The sequence below is a fragment of the Oncorhynchus gorbuscha genome, linkage group LG13 (genome assembly GCF_021184085.1).
Source record: "Oncorhynchus gorbuscha isolate QuinsamMale2020 ecotype Even-year linkage group LG13, OgorEven_v1.0, whole genome shotgun sequence".
Classification (NCBI taxonomy): Eukaryota; Metazoa; Chordata; class Actinopteri; order Salmoniformes; family Salmonidae; genus Oncorhynchus; species Oncorhynchus gorbuscha.
In genome coordinates, this window is record NC_060185.1 from 4662284 (window position 1) to 4677164 (window position 14881).

At 40.2% G+C, this 14881-nt stretch overlaps 2 protein-coding genes across 5 annotated transcripts in view; one reads left to right on the forward strand and one right to left on the reverse strand.

The window, feature by feature from the left end:
* Positions 1–308: 308 nt before the first annotated feature.
* Positions 309–3588, reverse strand: cysltr2b (cysteinyl leukotriene receptor 2b). 3 transcript variants are annotated; one of them, XM_046296648.1, is made up of 3 exons: positions 3442–3588; positions 1097–2130; positions 309–1036 (listed from the first exon to the last, which is right to left on the reverse strand). In XM_046296648.1, exons 2-3 carry the CDS (start codon positions 2098–2100, stop codon positions 865–867), a joined length of 1176 nt encoding a protein of 391 aa, XP_046152604.1. In that variant the 5' UTR covers positions 2101–2130; positions 3442–3588; the 3' UTR covers positions 309–864. The 3 variants fall into 3 exon arrangements, with proteins under 3 accessions (XP_046152604.1, XP_046152602.1, XP_046152603.1); XM_046296646.1 differs by having other exon boundaries at positions 309–2130; XM_046296647.1 differs by having other exon boundaries at positions 309–2130; positions 3438–3588.
* Positions 3589–5937: 2349 nt separating this feature from the next.
* Positions 5938–14881, forward strand: part of rcbtb2 (regulator of chromosome condensation (RCC1) and BTB (POZ) domain containing protein 2) — a 45535-nt gene continuing 36591 nt past the window's right edge. For both annotated transcript variants that reach the window (XM_046293613.1, XM_046293614.1), the window contains exons 1-2: positions 5938–6147; positions 12353–12490. In XM_046293613.1, coding sequence (XP_046149569.1) covers positions 12365–12490 — 126 coding nt within the window. In that variant the 5' untranslated portion in view covers positions 5938–6147; positions 12353–12364. The remainder of the gene's footprint in view (positions 6148–12352; positions 12491–14881) is intronic.

Consider the following 14881-nt stretch of genomic DNA (forward strand, 5'->3'; position numbering starts at 1 on the left):
CCTGTTGTATTCAGCATTTCACTGTGAGGTCTACTACACCTGTTGTATTCAGCATTTCACTGTGAGGTCTACTACACCTGTTGTATTCAGCAATTCACTGTAAGGTCTACTACACCTGTTGTATTCAGCATTTCACTGTAAGGTCTACTACACCTGTTGTATTCAGCATTTCACTGTAAGGTCTACTACACCTGTTGTATTCAGCATTTCACTGTAAGGTCTACTACACCTGTTGTATTCAGCATTTCACTGTAAGGTCTACTACACCTGTTGTATTCAGCATTTCACTGTAAGGTCTACTACACCTGTTGTATTCAGCATTTCACTGTAAGGTCTACTACACCTGTTGTATTCAGCATTTCACTGTAAGGTCTACTACACCTGTTGTATTCAGCAATTCACTGTAAGGTCTACTACACCTGTTGTATTCAGCAATTCACTGTAAGGTTTTTGTTTGACGTGACCTCTACTTTATCACTCATTCATGCTGATTGGTGCTTTCCATTCAGAACCTACAGAGCTGTCCAATCCTGTCGGTCTGTACCCTGCCAATGGTGGGTGTGTCTGGTTTCTCCAGAAGTTGCTGTTTGAACATGACCAAGGTAAATGTTATATATTGCAACGGTTCAGGCTTGGACAAGTCACAGAATATTCTGATAGTAAACCTGTTAGGCCAACAACAATTACATTTAAAAAAAATTCATGAGGAGGGGACTGGTTAAACACACAGTGGGACACATAATTTGTATTGATATACCTAGCTGTAAATTGCCTTCTAGGGTTGTCAGCAGAAAATAACCATCTCTAGAGTTTCTTCTCAAAGCCATCAAATATAGTCATATTTCACTTCCAACCTGTCCCAGGCTAACTATCAGGTCTGGAGCTGTTTGGAGCGTTTAGTTCCTGTAGCTCCGATGTCAGGCGTGTTCCTTCCTGTAGCTCCGATGTCAGACGTGTTCCTTCCTGTAGCTCTGATGTCAGACGTGTTCCTTCCTGTAGCTCCGATGTCAGACGTGTTCCTTCCTGTAGCTCTGATGTCAGACGTGTTCCTTCCTGTAGCTCCGATGTCAGACGTGTTCCTTCCTGTAGCTCTGATGTCAGACCCTTCATCTGTCCCTCTGTCTTAGCCAGTGACTTTGCCTCCGTCTCTTTGTAAGCACGCTGACAGAAAAGCCTGAAGTTCTCTCCAACGAAGAAATAAAGCAGTGGGTCCAAGCAGCTATTCATCGCTGCCAGACACAAAGTGAGCACAGCTGTTTTGCGTACACGCTCTATGTACCTACAGGAACCTCCATACCCTTTATCCCTCACCTGCATCTCAGCTTCCAGGAAGACAGTCCGCATGACGTGGTAGGGCAGGAAACACACTAGGAAGATGCTAAGGACTATTACAACCAGGGACATGGACTTCTTGTATTGGGATTTCGGCCTTCCTTCAGCCTTCCTCAGCTTCAGCAGGCTACGCACCACAAATATGTAACAGATAGAGATCACTGCAAAGGGCAGGATGAAGCCCAGAAGTAAGGTGGCATGGTTGGCTATGATCAGTGTGCGGATGTGAATGAGTTTGTATTCTGGATTAAGCTCCAAGCACCTGGTTCTACCATAAGCATCTGTGACGGTCCCTGAAGTCAGCATAGGGATGGAGGCTAGCGACACCAACAGCCAGACCAAAATACAGACCAGCCAGGAATTACGGCTATTCTGCATGCTCATATACCTGTACGGCTGGGTGATTGCCACAAAACGAACCACACTCAGCACCGTGAGGAAGTAGATGCTCCCGTACATGTTGATGTAGAAGATGTAGGACATAACGCGACAGGCGATGTCTCCAAACACCCAGCTAGATTCCATGTAGTAGTAGAAGGCCCGGAGTGGCAGGGAGCACACCAGCATCAAGTCTGACACCAGCAGGTTGACCATGTACAGGTTTACGGGAGTAAACCTTTTCTTACTCCTCCAGACATTGACGAAGAAGCAGAGGGAGACGAGGTTGAAGGTGAGGCCGAGGAGGAAGATGACTAGGTATATGGGTGGGTAGACTCTGTGTTTGAACATGCTGATGGAGCAGTCAGAGGACAAGTTCCCATCTTCCATGATGACTGATTTATTCACTTTAGATGGCTCCTAAAACATGGAGAAAGAAAGAGAAATAGGCAGGGAGAGAGAGAGAGAGAGAGAGAGAGAGAGAGAGAGAGAGAGAGAGAGAGAGAGAGAGAGAACGAGGCAGAGAGAGAGAGAGAGAACGAGGCAGAGAGAGAGAGAAAGAGAAAGAGGCAGAGTGAGAGATCAGTTTATTAGGATCCCCATTAGCTGTTGCTACATGCACTATTCCTTGAGTCCACACAAAAAAAGAGAGTGATGTAATGGGGGGGGGGGGGTGATGGCAACAGTTACACAGCAGCACAAAGTGTTCCTCAGCGGGTGAAAGAATTCACACGGAAGTTTTTGGAGTGCAACAAGCACGTTTCAAACTCACTCGATCCGCTTTCAGACTACAAGAGTGTTTCAAAGCCTTTCCTCATATCTGTGGTTGTCACGATACTTTTTTTTTTACTTCTGTGGTTGTCACAAGAGTTTTTTTAGACTTCTAAATACCATTTCCTTTCATCCTGATGACACATTACCATCAATAGTAATAGAATAGTAATAGAAACTCCAAACCTGTTCAGTTACCACTGATCTACCACATCGTCTGGGGCCGCAATTGAGTTTTGCTTCTCCAAAGTCAAACATTCTCAAATACCACAGTCCCCTCTTGGCCCGCACTGTAAACATGCTTTCACTTGTGATACGGAAGAATTCTTAACAATAACAAGAGAGTGATTAACTGTAACCCTTAAGGCAATTTCTTTTAAAGTCAAAAAAAAAAAGAAGAACAGCAGAACAATAACTAAAAATGGTTAAAAAAAAATCTATATATTTTTTTTTACCTTTATTTAACCAGGCAAGTCAGTTAAGAACAGATTCTTATTTTCAATGACGGCCTAGGAACAGTGGGTTAACTGCCTGTTCAGGGGCAGAACGACAGATTTGTACCTTGTCAGCTCGGGGGTTTGAACTCGCAACCTTCCAGTTACTAGTCCAACGCTCTAACCACTAGGCTACCCTGAACTAATCTGGTTAGTTCAGGAGATTTGTAAAAGCCAAAATGGCCTGAGTGTAAATAGTTTCTGATATAAATTTGAGCAGGCTGTTACCTGCGAAAATACTTCACACCCCCATCCCATGGACTCTCAATATTGTAAGAATTGTCCCATAACACAGCATTTAGAAGCTTTAAATACTCAATACTTTGTGTATGTATTTTCTTAATAATCTTCCATACACATTGTACAACACATTCTGTAGCAAATGTAAAAACAAATGTCAATAAGCTGCAACAACAATCAATCTTAAAACAAACAAAAAATTGACCATGATTTGATTTGTACCTACTGTGATACACTAATGATGGGAAGCACCCTGAACTTTTCAGTCAACGCTGTCTCGACGATCAGCAGCTGTTCATCTCAGATCCAGGGGTGAACTGCCACAGTGAGATCTTCCTTCCAGAGTGGAGTAGGCTGAGCTGAGGACTGTTGTTTGCAGGATCAACCCTAGATGCACTTGACTCTCTGTCTCCCCGGTTGGTAGTTTCATGTTGTCGTTCACCACGCCCATTTAGTTCGGCTCTTCCAGTAAAGCTACATAAGTCCTTTTGAAGATGAAATTGAAAAAAGACGCCTGTATAGCCCCCCGCCTCCCTCCCTAGCATTCCTAGTTGCCAGACACTAAGTCAAGAGGATGTGTCTAAACGTGTGTCTGTATGGCCTGTATTTCTGCATTCATAAACACTTGCTTATTGACTTTCCATTTTCAAAACTTTGTTTATTTGTTGGTGAGACAAATACTTTTTCTGCAACAACAAATCAAGTCAATAAATGAACTCATTATTATTATTATAAACTCCGGTGGCTGGTTTATGACTACAGTCGGAGACATTCTCTAACACACAGTGTACAGTAGACCAATGTCCTCAGAGATTTGCTAAGGATGGAAAATACATCTATTCATACACATCCATTGATCCAAAGTAAACAACCAGATGAAAACCCCTGATGTTAGGCGTATACGGAGCATAGACTTTTTACTTGAGAAGTCCTTCCTTTCCAGTAGCTTAAATGACATGTTTGTGCATGGTTACTGAGAAACACAAACCTATGGCTTGCAGATCAAATCTTGGGTACATTTTATTTTTTCCCCTTTAGGTAACCAAAAAATGGATTATTGGACATTTAGATATTCTAGTAATCAATTCATGTAAGGCAGGGGTGAAATATATTATGTAATGTTTACTTAAAAGGTAAATCTATTATGTAATGTTTACTTAAAAGGTAAATCTATTATGTTATGGGTACCAAAAGGGAAGAAAAAAAAGATTGTGCCAAGATTCTCTTATCTTAAATATACTGTAAGTATCTCTCAATAACCCTTCACTGACATGTATTTTAGGCTACGATGTATATAAACCCGGGATAGTTGATGCTGTGTATTGGCAATTAAGAGGCTTTGAAGTCACTAGTCGGCCATATGGGTACTCCCCAGTAGGAACAGTCCTCCATGGGAATGAATGGAATTCTACAGTATTTCAATTTAACGTTTCAAGGGCTAAATTACATTTATTTAAGTATTATTTTGTTGTCGTGGGGACGGTAACATTAGTACTCTCTCTCTAGGAAAATGTTTTGATATATTTTTTCATATTTTAAAATGTTTAGCTCACATACATTTTAAAGTATGCATTTAAGTGTTTGTAAGTGTCTGTGTAGCTCAGTTGGTAGAGCATGGCGCTTGTAACGCCAGGGTAGTGGGTTCGATCCCCGGGACCACCCATACGTAGAATGTATGCACACATGACTGTAAGTCGCTTTGGATAAAAGCGTCTGCTAAATGGCATATATTAATAGAATAGACGTGGCAAAAACGAATGTAGACATTAATAAATGCATTTCTATTATCTATAGCTTCCAAAATATGTGGAGGTGCGGTGGCTACAAAGCAGCCCCCTTAAAATCGTCTTGTCTACATATAAAACACATATTTTAGGCTACTGGCAAGGAATGATTTCAAATCAACCTGTAGCAGTGTAGCCATCAATCACATATTGCTGACGAATGCGCAGGACGGATGTGCTTGAATGCAACACGAACGAGAACGCCCCCATCGAGGAAGATATGAACTCGGCAGTCAACTTCTACTGTCTGAATAGTAGTGATGGGACGTTCGGACCTTTTTACTGACTGATCTTGTCGACTCATTCAATCAAAAGAACGAATCTTTCGACTCATTTCGTTCATTTGAGTAAATAATGCATGGACCCTCTACCGGTTAATGATGAACTGGAAATTCGTCATGATTTTACAAGTCTCTGGTTCACCACAAGGGGTTTATTGGAGCTGTTATTTGTGACTGAGACTTGTAAAAAAGTGTGCTTTAATAAACAATGTGCATGTATTTGTTGATACATTTGAAACAAGGTCTAGTTGTGTCAGCAGCCGGACTAGTTTGTGAAAGACTCTTGGTGGAAGGCATTGCCTGACTGCCATGAAGGTGATTATGATTCGTTCTCGAGTTCGTTGACAAAAGGAGGTATGTTTAGTGTATATTTTGGTTCCACACAAAGCTGTGTCCATCATAACATTCAATAATACACGAATTGCATCCATTGTTGCACCATGTGAACAATTATCAGCTCAAAACATGTTTTATTTACTCCTTTTTTTCTTCGTGTTTTTTTTTCTTTTTCCCGGTGGAGTGCGTATTTATCCTGTTTTAATGATTTAATTGAGGCCTGACAGCAGGTCAAATGAACAACTAAAATGATTGAGTCACTCGGGAAAATGAATCATGAATCATGAATCAGTAAAAAAAAGAGTCGTTCGTGAACTGCACATCTCTTACTGAATAGCCAAGCAGCTTCCTCGGCTAGAGAGAAGGGATCCGCACTGTAATGTCACGGCTGGTTGGCACGCAACCATCCTCTGTCTTCCAGAAATGTGATCGCTTTTTTAACTCGATTTGCCATGTGAAAATGTTAGGGAGTCGCCGACATCACCGTCTGAACCGACGATAATCGTTGACGAAAAGCACAACGACGCCGGGGTAAGCTATGCTAACTAGCGTACGCTACTTTAGAAAACATCTTGGAGTAACGTTATCCGAGTCTTGTTTACGTTGGAGTCAGTCATAGTTAAAACATCTACAATGACATTCAATAACTAAGCAATTTAGTGTGTTTTTTTTTGTTTTGTTGTTTTTTGGCGTTAACTTAGCCACTACAGTTTCTAAATGACGTGTTTCTGCGCATGAGCTTAGCTAGCCGACGTCGCCATGACATCGCCTACAAAGTGTGACTCGAGGGGGTGTCAGTTCCTGCTTATCTTCATACCTCCTACTGTACTATCTTTGGTCTCACGAGCTTAGCGTAGGGGATAAACTCTCAAACAGATTTACTTGAGAGGCGACAAGAGTGGGCAAACTGGACAGCCCGACGTAAACACAGGGAGTAGGTAGCCACTATGAATCCGAGAGTGGAAGACTCTTCTCTCTCTTTCTGTCTGTCTCTCTCTTTCTGTCTCTCTTTCTGTCTCTCTCTGTCTCTTTCTGTCGGTCTCTCTTTCTGTCGGTCTCTCTTTCTGTCGTTCTCTCTTTCTGTCGTTCTCTCTTTCTGTCGGTCTCTCTTTCTGTCGGTCTCTCTTTCTGTCGGTCTCTCTTTCTGTCGGTCTCTCTCTCTGTCGGTCTCTCTCTCTGTCTGTCTCTCTCTCTGTCGGTCTCTCTCTCTGTCTGTCTCTCTCTCTCTCTCTCTCTCTCTCTCTCTCTGTCTCTCTCTCTCTCTCTGTCTCTCTCTCTCTCTGTCGGTCTCTCTCTTTCTGTCGGTCTCTCTCTTTCTGTCGGTCTGTCTCTCTCTCTCTGCCGGTCTCTCTCTCTGTCTGTCTCTCTCTCTGTCGGTCTCTCTGTCTGTCTGTCTCTCTCTCTCTCTCTGTCTCTCTCTCTGTCTCTCTCTCTCTGTCTCTCTCTCTCTCTCTGTCTCTCTCTCTCTCTGTCTCTCTCTCTCTCTGTCGGTCTCTCTCTTTCTGTCGGTCTGTCTCTCTCTTTCTGTCGGTCTGTCTCTTTCTGTCTGTCGGTCTCTCTCTTTCTGTCTGTCGGTCTCTGTCGGTCTCTTTCTGTCTGTCGGTCTCTCTCTTTCTGTCTGTCGGTCTCTCTCTTTCTGTCTGTCGGTCTCTCTCTTTCTGTCTGTCGGTCTCTCTCTTTCTGTCTGTCGGTCTCTCTCTTTCTGTCTGTCTCTCTCTTTCTGTCTGTCTCTCTCTTTCTGTCTGTCTCTCTCTTTCTGTCTGTCTCTCTCTTTCTGTCTGTCTCTCTCTTTCTGTCTGTCTCTCTCTTTCTGTCTGTCTCTCTCTTTCTGTCTGTCTCTCTCTTTCTGTCTGTCTCTCTCTTTCTGTCTGTCTCTCTCTTTCTGTCTGTCTCTCTCTTTCTGTCTGTCTCTGTCTGTCTGTCTCTCTCTTTCTGTCTGTCTCTTTCTGTCTGTCTCTCTCTTTCTGTCTGTCTCTCTCTTTCTGTCTGTCTCTCTCTGTCTGTCTCTCTCTTCTGTCTCTCTCTTTGTCTTTCTCTCTCTTTCTCTCTCTCGTCTGTTAACAGGCTTCCCATTTGTGAACAGTTCAATGACAAGTCAGACTGTTGAATAAACTTCATTTGAATGTACTTTACTTGTTGTCTGATGATTTTTGACCCTTTTTTTAATGTAGGAGGTAATCTGAGACAAAATAGCCACACAGTATTGTTCTTAAACCGTATTTCAGTGTGCTGGTCTGTATTTCAGAGCTCAAATGTAATAAATAAATAAAAAAAGACCTTAGTCTCAGTATGACTCCCTGATAAAAATACAGGCTAAATAAAAATGTTGGTTTTTACCCGTACAAAAAATATTGCTTTTTTGAAACTGAATTAAAAGTGCTGTAACTGCAGTTGACTGTGGTATTTTGGATGCAGTAATTGCAGAATTATTAACTTATTATTATTATTGTACTTATTATACTTACTATACTTATTATACTTATTGTACTTATTATACTTATTATACTTACTATACTTATTATACTTATTATACTTACTATACTTATTATACTTATTATACTTACTATACTTATTATACTTACTTATATACTTATTATACTTATTATACTTATTATACTTACTACTATTATACTTATTATACTTATTATACTTATTATACTTACTATACTTATATTTACATTTAAGTCATTTAGCAGACGCTCTTATCCAGAGCGACTTACAAATTGGTGCATTCACCTTATGACATCCAGTGGAACAACCACTTTACAATAGTGCATCTAAATATTTTAAGGGGGGGGGGGTAAGAAGGATTACTTTATCCTATCCTAGGTATTCCTTAAAGAGGTGGGGATTCAGGTGTCTCCGGAAGGTGGTGATTGACTCCGCTGTCCTGGCGTCGTGAGGGGTTTGTTCCACCATTGGGGAGCCAGAGCAGCGAACAGTTTTGACTGGGCTGAGCGGGAACTGTACTTCCTCAGTGGTAGGGAGGCTAGCAGGCCAGAGGTGGATGAACGCAGTGCCCTTATTTGGGTGTAGGCCCTGATCAGAGCCTGGAGGTACTGAGGTGCCGTTCCCCTCACAGCTCCGTAGGCAAGCACCATGGTCTTGTAGCGGATGCGAGCTTCAACTGGAAGCCAGTGGAGAGAGCGGAGGAGCGGGGTGACGTGAGAGAACTTGGGAAGGTTGAACACTAGACGGGCTGCGGCGTTCTGGATGAGTTGTAGGGGTTTAATGGCACAGGCAGGGAGCCCAGCCAACAGCGAGTTGCAGTAATCCAGACGGGAGATGACAAGTGCCTGGATTAGGACCTGCACCGCTTCCTGTGTGAGGAAGGGTCGTACTCTGCGGATGTTGTAGAGCATGAACCTACAGGAACGGGCCACCGCCTTGATGTTAGTTGAGAACGAAAGGGTGTTGTCCAGGATCACGCCAAGGTTCTTAGCGCTCTGGGAGGAGGACACAATGGAGTTGTCAACCGTGATGGCGAGATCATGGAACGGGCAGTCCTTCCCCGGGAGGAAGAGCAGCTCCGTCTTGCCGAAGTTCAGCTTGAGGTGGTGATCCGTCATCCACACTGATATGTCTGCCAGACATGCAGAGATGCGATTCGCCACCTGGTCATCAGAAGGGGGAAAGGAGAAGATTAATTGTGTGTCGTCTGCATAGCAATGATAGGAGAGACCATGTGAGGTTATGACAGAGCCAAGTGACTTGGTGTATAGCGAGAATAGGAGAGGGCCTAGAACAGAGCCCTGGGGGACACCAGTGGTGAGAGCGCGTGGTGAGGAGACAGATTCTCGCCACGCCACCTGGTAGGAGCGACCTGTCAGGTAGGACGCAATCCAAGCGTGGGCCGCGCCGGAGATGCCCAACTCTGAGAGGGTGGAGAGGAGGATCTGATGGTTCACAGTATCGAAGGCAGCCGATAGGTCTAGAAGGATGAGAGCAGAGGAGAGAGGGTTAGCTTATTATACTTATTTTACTTATTATACTTATTTTACTTACTATACTTATTATACTTATACTTATTATACCTACTATACTTACTATACTTACTATACTTACTATACTTATTATACTTATTATACTTACTATACTTACTATACTTATTATACTTACTATACCTACTATACTTACTATACTTACTATACCTACTATACTTATTATACTTACTATACTTATTATACCTACTATACTTATTTTACTTATTTTACTTATTATACTTATTATACATACTATACTCATTTTACTTATTTTACTTATTATACTTATTATACCGACTATACTTATTATACGTGTTATACTTATTATACTTACTATACTTATTATACTTATTATACTGACTATACTTATTATACTGACTATACTTACTATACTGACTATACTGACTATACTGACTATACTTATTATACTTGCTATACTTATTATACTTGCTATACTTATTATACTTACTATACTTACTATACTTATTATACTTACTATACTTATTATACTTACTATACTTACTATACCTATTGTACTTATTATACTTACTATACTTATTATACTTACTATACTTACTATACTTACTATACTTATTATACTTACTATACTTATTATACTTATTATACTTACTATACTTATTATACTTACTATACTTATTATACTTATTATACTTATTATACTTATTATACTTACTATACTTATTATACTTATTATACTTACTATACTTATTATACTTATAATACTTACTTATTATTAACTTTATTATACTGCAGTAAAAAAAAATATTTTGGAAGAAGTATATTCCACTAATTGGAGTTATACTGCAGTTATACTGCTCTCTGACAACAATCTTTTCCCGTAAAGGTATTTCTGGTTTGCATTTTCAATGCTTGAGGAATTTGCACACGATTTACACAATATGTTAATATTTCCCGATTTAACCGAAGCACAGACCTAAAGTTGTCCCGCGCAATCATCTGGCGATGTTTACTAGCACTCCCAGCTGATAGCGAGGGGAAACGCGTTACGGCTGACAACGTTCGGTTACATTCAGATATTGTTTACATATTGTGCGTTGTGAAATCCGTCAGGAGGTGAGAAACACAAGCAAACAGAACCTACCAGCACACTTTCCTATGGTTACTATGGTTACTGTATCTCCACCTCCTACCGCCGAAAAAGGTCAGACAACCGGTGAAGTACGTGTTTAAATATTCTATTCAACATTCTGGCGTGTACAGACTTGACCTTTTTTAAAATATTTTTGTATTTTTTTGCAGTGACTTCTTTCAGACTGTTATCAATGGAGCAAATAAGTTGCCGTTTGGGGGACAATTTATAGTCTGAAACTCTCCTCGCTCATTCTAAACGGACCCTTATGATACTAGATAAATTCATGGGAATAACTTTCTGTACGTTGTTGGAATTCCTTTTTGCTCAGGGAGAATGTTGTTTGCGTGCCAACTGTTTTCATTTAATTAGTGATTCAACGACTGTTATTGTTACATTATTCTATGCTGATGATGGATGGGAAAGTGGCTCTGTCTGTTTGTCCTAGTAGAGTAGTAGTAGTATGCTACCCTGACGTTTCTGTCTGTTTGTCCTAGTAGAGTAGTAGTAGTATGCTACCCTGACGTTTCTGTCTGTTTGCCCTAGTTGAGTAGTAGTATGCTCGATGCTACCCTGACTTTTCTGTCTGTTTGTCCTAGTAGAGTAGTAGTAGTAGTATGCTACCCTGACGTTTCTGTCTGTTTGTCCTAGTAGAGTAGTAGTAGTATGCTCGATGCTACCCTGACATTTCTGTCTGTTTGTCCTAGTAGAGTAGTAGTAGTAGTATGCTACCCTGACGTTTCTGTCTGTCCTAGTAGAGTAGTAGTATGCTACCCTGACGTTTCTGTCTGTTTGTCCTAGTAGAGTAGTAGTATGCTACCCTGACGTTTCTGTCTGTTTGTCCTAGTAGAGTAGTAGTATGCTACCCTGACATTTCTGTCTGTTTGTCCTAGTTGAGTAGTAGTAGTAGTATGCTACCCTGACATTTCTGTCTGTTTGTCCTAGTAGAGTAGTAGTATGCTACCCTGACATTTCTGTCTGTTTGTCCTAGTAGAGTAGTAGTAGTATGCTACCCTGACATTTCTGTCTGTTTGTCCTAGTAGAGTAGTAGTATGCTACCCTGACATTTCTGTCTGTTTGTCCTAGTAGAGTAGTAGTAGTATGCTCGATGCTACCCTGACGTTTCTGTCTGTTTGCCCTAGTTGAGTAGTAGTAGTAGTATGCTACCCTGACATTTCTGTCTGTTTGTCCTAGTAGAGTAGTAGTATGCTACCCTGACATTTCTGTCTGTTTGTCCTAGTAGAGTAGTAGTATGCTACCCTGACATTTCTGTCTGTTTGCCCTAGTTGAGTAGTAGTAGTAGTATGCTACCCTGACATTTCTGTCTGTTTGTCCTAGTTGAGTAGTAGTAGTAGTATGCTACCCTGACATTTCTGTCTGTTTGTCCTAGTTGAGTAGTAGTAGTATGCTACCCTGACATTTCTGTCTGTTTGTCCTAGTAGAGTAGTAGTAGTATGCTACCCTGACATTTCTGTCTGTTTGTCCTAGTAGAGTAGTAGTAGTATGCTACCCTGACATTTCTGTCTGTTTGTCCTAGTAGAGTAGTAGTAGTATGCTACCCTGACATTTCTGTCTGTTTGTCCTAGTAGAGTAGTAGTAGTATGCTTGATGCTACCCTGACGTTTCTGTCTGTTTGTCCTAGTTGAGTAGTAGTATGCTGGACGTGGGGAAGTGGCCAGTGTTTGCTCTCCTGCCTCCTGAGGAACTGCGTCTGATACGACAGGCCTGTGTGTTCGGCAGCGCTGCCAACGAAGCCCTCTATGTCACCGTCAACGATGAGGTATGGCACTGTAGGGGCCCCGTCTGACTCAGCAGCAGGGGACATGGGTTGCTTCCCAAATGGCACCTTAGTCCCAATATAGTTCACTACTTTTGACATAGGGTCTCATAGGGCTCTGGTCAAAAGTAGTGCACGATGTAGGGAATAGGGTGCAATTTGGGACTCGGATATACTACTACTATGTAATAGACAAGCTCAAAGTTATATTCTAACGCGGTCCGATAGGTGTTAGGCCTAGTGTTTATGAAATAATTGTGTTTAGTACTTGGACCTAGTACCTAGACCTAGTAGACTACTTGTGACAACGTATAGGCTAGGCCTGACAGAGTAATCAGCAGCATCCTCAGAGTGATATGTGGCTGGAAATAGAGGTCTTGTTGTTTGTCACACTGAGGCAGAACACTCCAAATAACACCTTGTTCCCTACATACAGGGCCTTGCAAAGTTATTCAAATCCCCTTGGATTTCTTCATATTTTATTGTGTTACAAAGGGGGATTTAATTGTCTTATTTTGTCAACAGGTTACACACACAAAAATAAATAATAATAATAATAACAAATAGAGAGATTTAAGCCAATAAATAAAAAATAATGTATATTTTTATTTTATTTATTATTTATTTATTTTAAGTCAAAGCTGTAACTAGGCATCTTAGGAACATTCAATATATTCTTGGTAAGCAACTCTAGTATATGTATTAGGCCTTGTGCTTTAGGTTGTTGTCCTGCTGAAAGGTGAATTCATCTCCCAGTGTCTGGTGGAAAGCAGACTGAACCAGGTTATTGTCCTGCTGAAAGGTGAATTCATCTCCCAGTGTCTGGTGGAAAGCAGACTGAACCAGGTTTTCCTTTCGGATTTTGCCTGTGCCAAGATCTTTTCCATTATTTTTTTTCCTGAAGATTTCCCTAGTCCTTGCTGATGACAAGCATACCCATAACATGATGCAGCCACCACCATACTTGAAAATATGAGGAGGTACTCAGTGATGTGTTGGATTTGCCCCAAAGATATAACGCCTTCTATTCAGGACATAAAGATAATTTCTTAGCTATTTTTTTTTCTCCAGTTTTACTTTAGTGCCTTATTGTAAACAGGATGCATATTTTGGAATATTTGTATTCTGTACAGACTTCCTTATTTTCACTCTGTCCTTTGGTTAGTATTGTGGAGTAACTACAATGTTGCACACAGAGTCCATACAACATGATAAGTACATTTTTACTCCTGAACTTATTATGTGACTTGTTAATAAGCACATGTTTTACTCCTGAACTTATTTATGTGACTTGTTAATAAGCACATGTTTTACTCCTGAACTTATTTATGTGACTTGTTAATAAGCACATGTTTTACTCCTGAACTTATTTATGTGACTTGTTAATAAGCACATGTTTTACTCCTGAACTTATTTATGTGACTTGTTAATAAGCACATGTTTTACTCCTGAACTTATTTATGTGACTTGTTAATAAGCACATGTTTTACTCCTGAACTTATTTATGTGACTTGTTAATAAGCACATGTTTTACTCCTGAACTTATTTATGTGACTTGTTAATAAGCACATGTTTTACTCCTGAACTTATTTATGTGACTTGTTAATAAGCACATGTTTTACTCCTGAACTTATTTATGTGACTTGTTAATAAGCACATGTTTTACTCCTGAACTTATTTATGTGACTTGTTAATAAGCACATGTTTTACTCCTGAACTTATTTATGTGACTTGTTAATAAGCACATGTTTTACTCCTGAACTTATTTATGTGACTTGTTAATAAGCACATTTTTACTCCTGAACTTATTTATGTGACTTGTTAATAAGCACATGTTTTACTCCTGAACTTATTTATGTGACTTGTTAATAAGCACATGTTTTACTCCTGAACTTATTATGTGACTTGTTAATAAGCACATGTTTTACTCCTGAACTTATTTATGTGACTTGTTAATAAGCACATGTTTTACTCCTGAACTTATTTATGGACTTGTTAATAAGCACATGTTTTACTCCTGAACTTATTTATGTGACTTGTTAATAAGCACATGTTTTACTTGAACTTATTTATGTGACTTGTTAATAAGCACATGTTTTACTAACTTATTTATGTGACTTGTTAATAAGCACATGTTTTTCTGAACTTATTTATGTGACTTGTTAATAAGCACATGTTTTACTCCTGAACTTATTTATGTGACTTGTTAATAAGCACATGTTTTACTCCTGAACTTATTTATGTGACTTGTTAATAAGCACATGTTTTACTCCTGAACTTATTTATGTGACTTGTTAATAAGCACATGTTTTACTCCTGAACTTATTTATGTGACTTGTTAATAAGCACATGTTTTACTCCTGAACTTATTATGTGACTTGTAGTCATTTATAA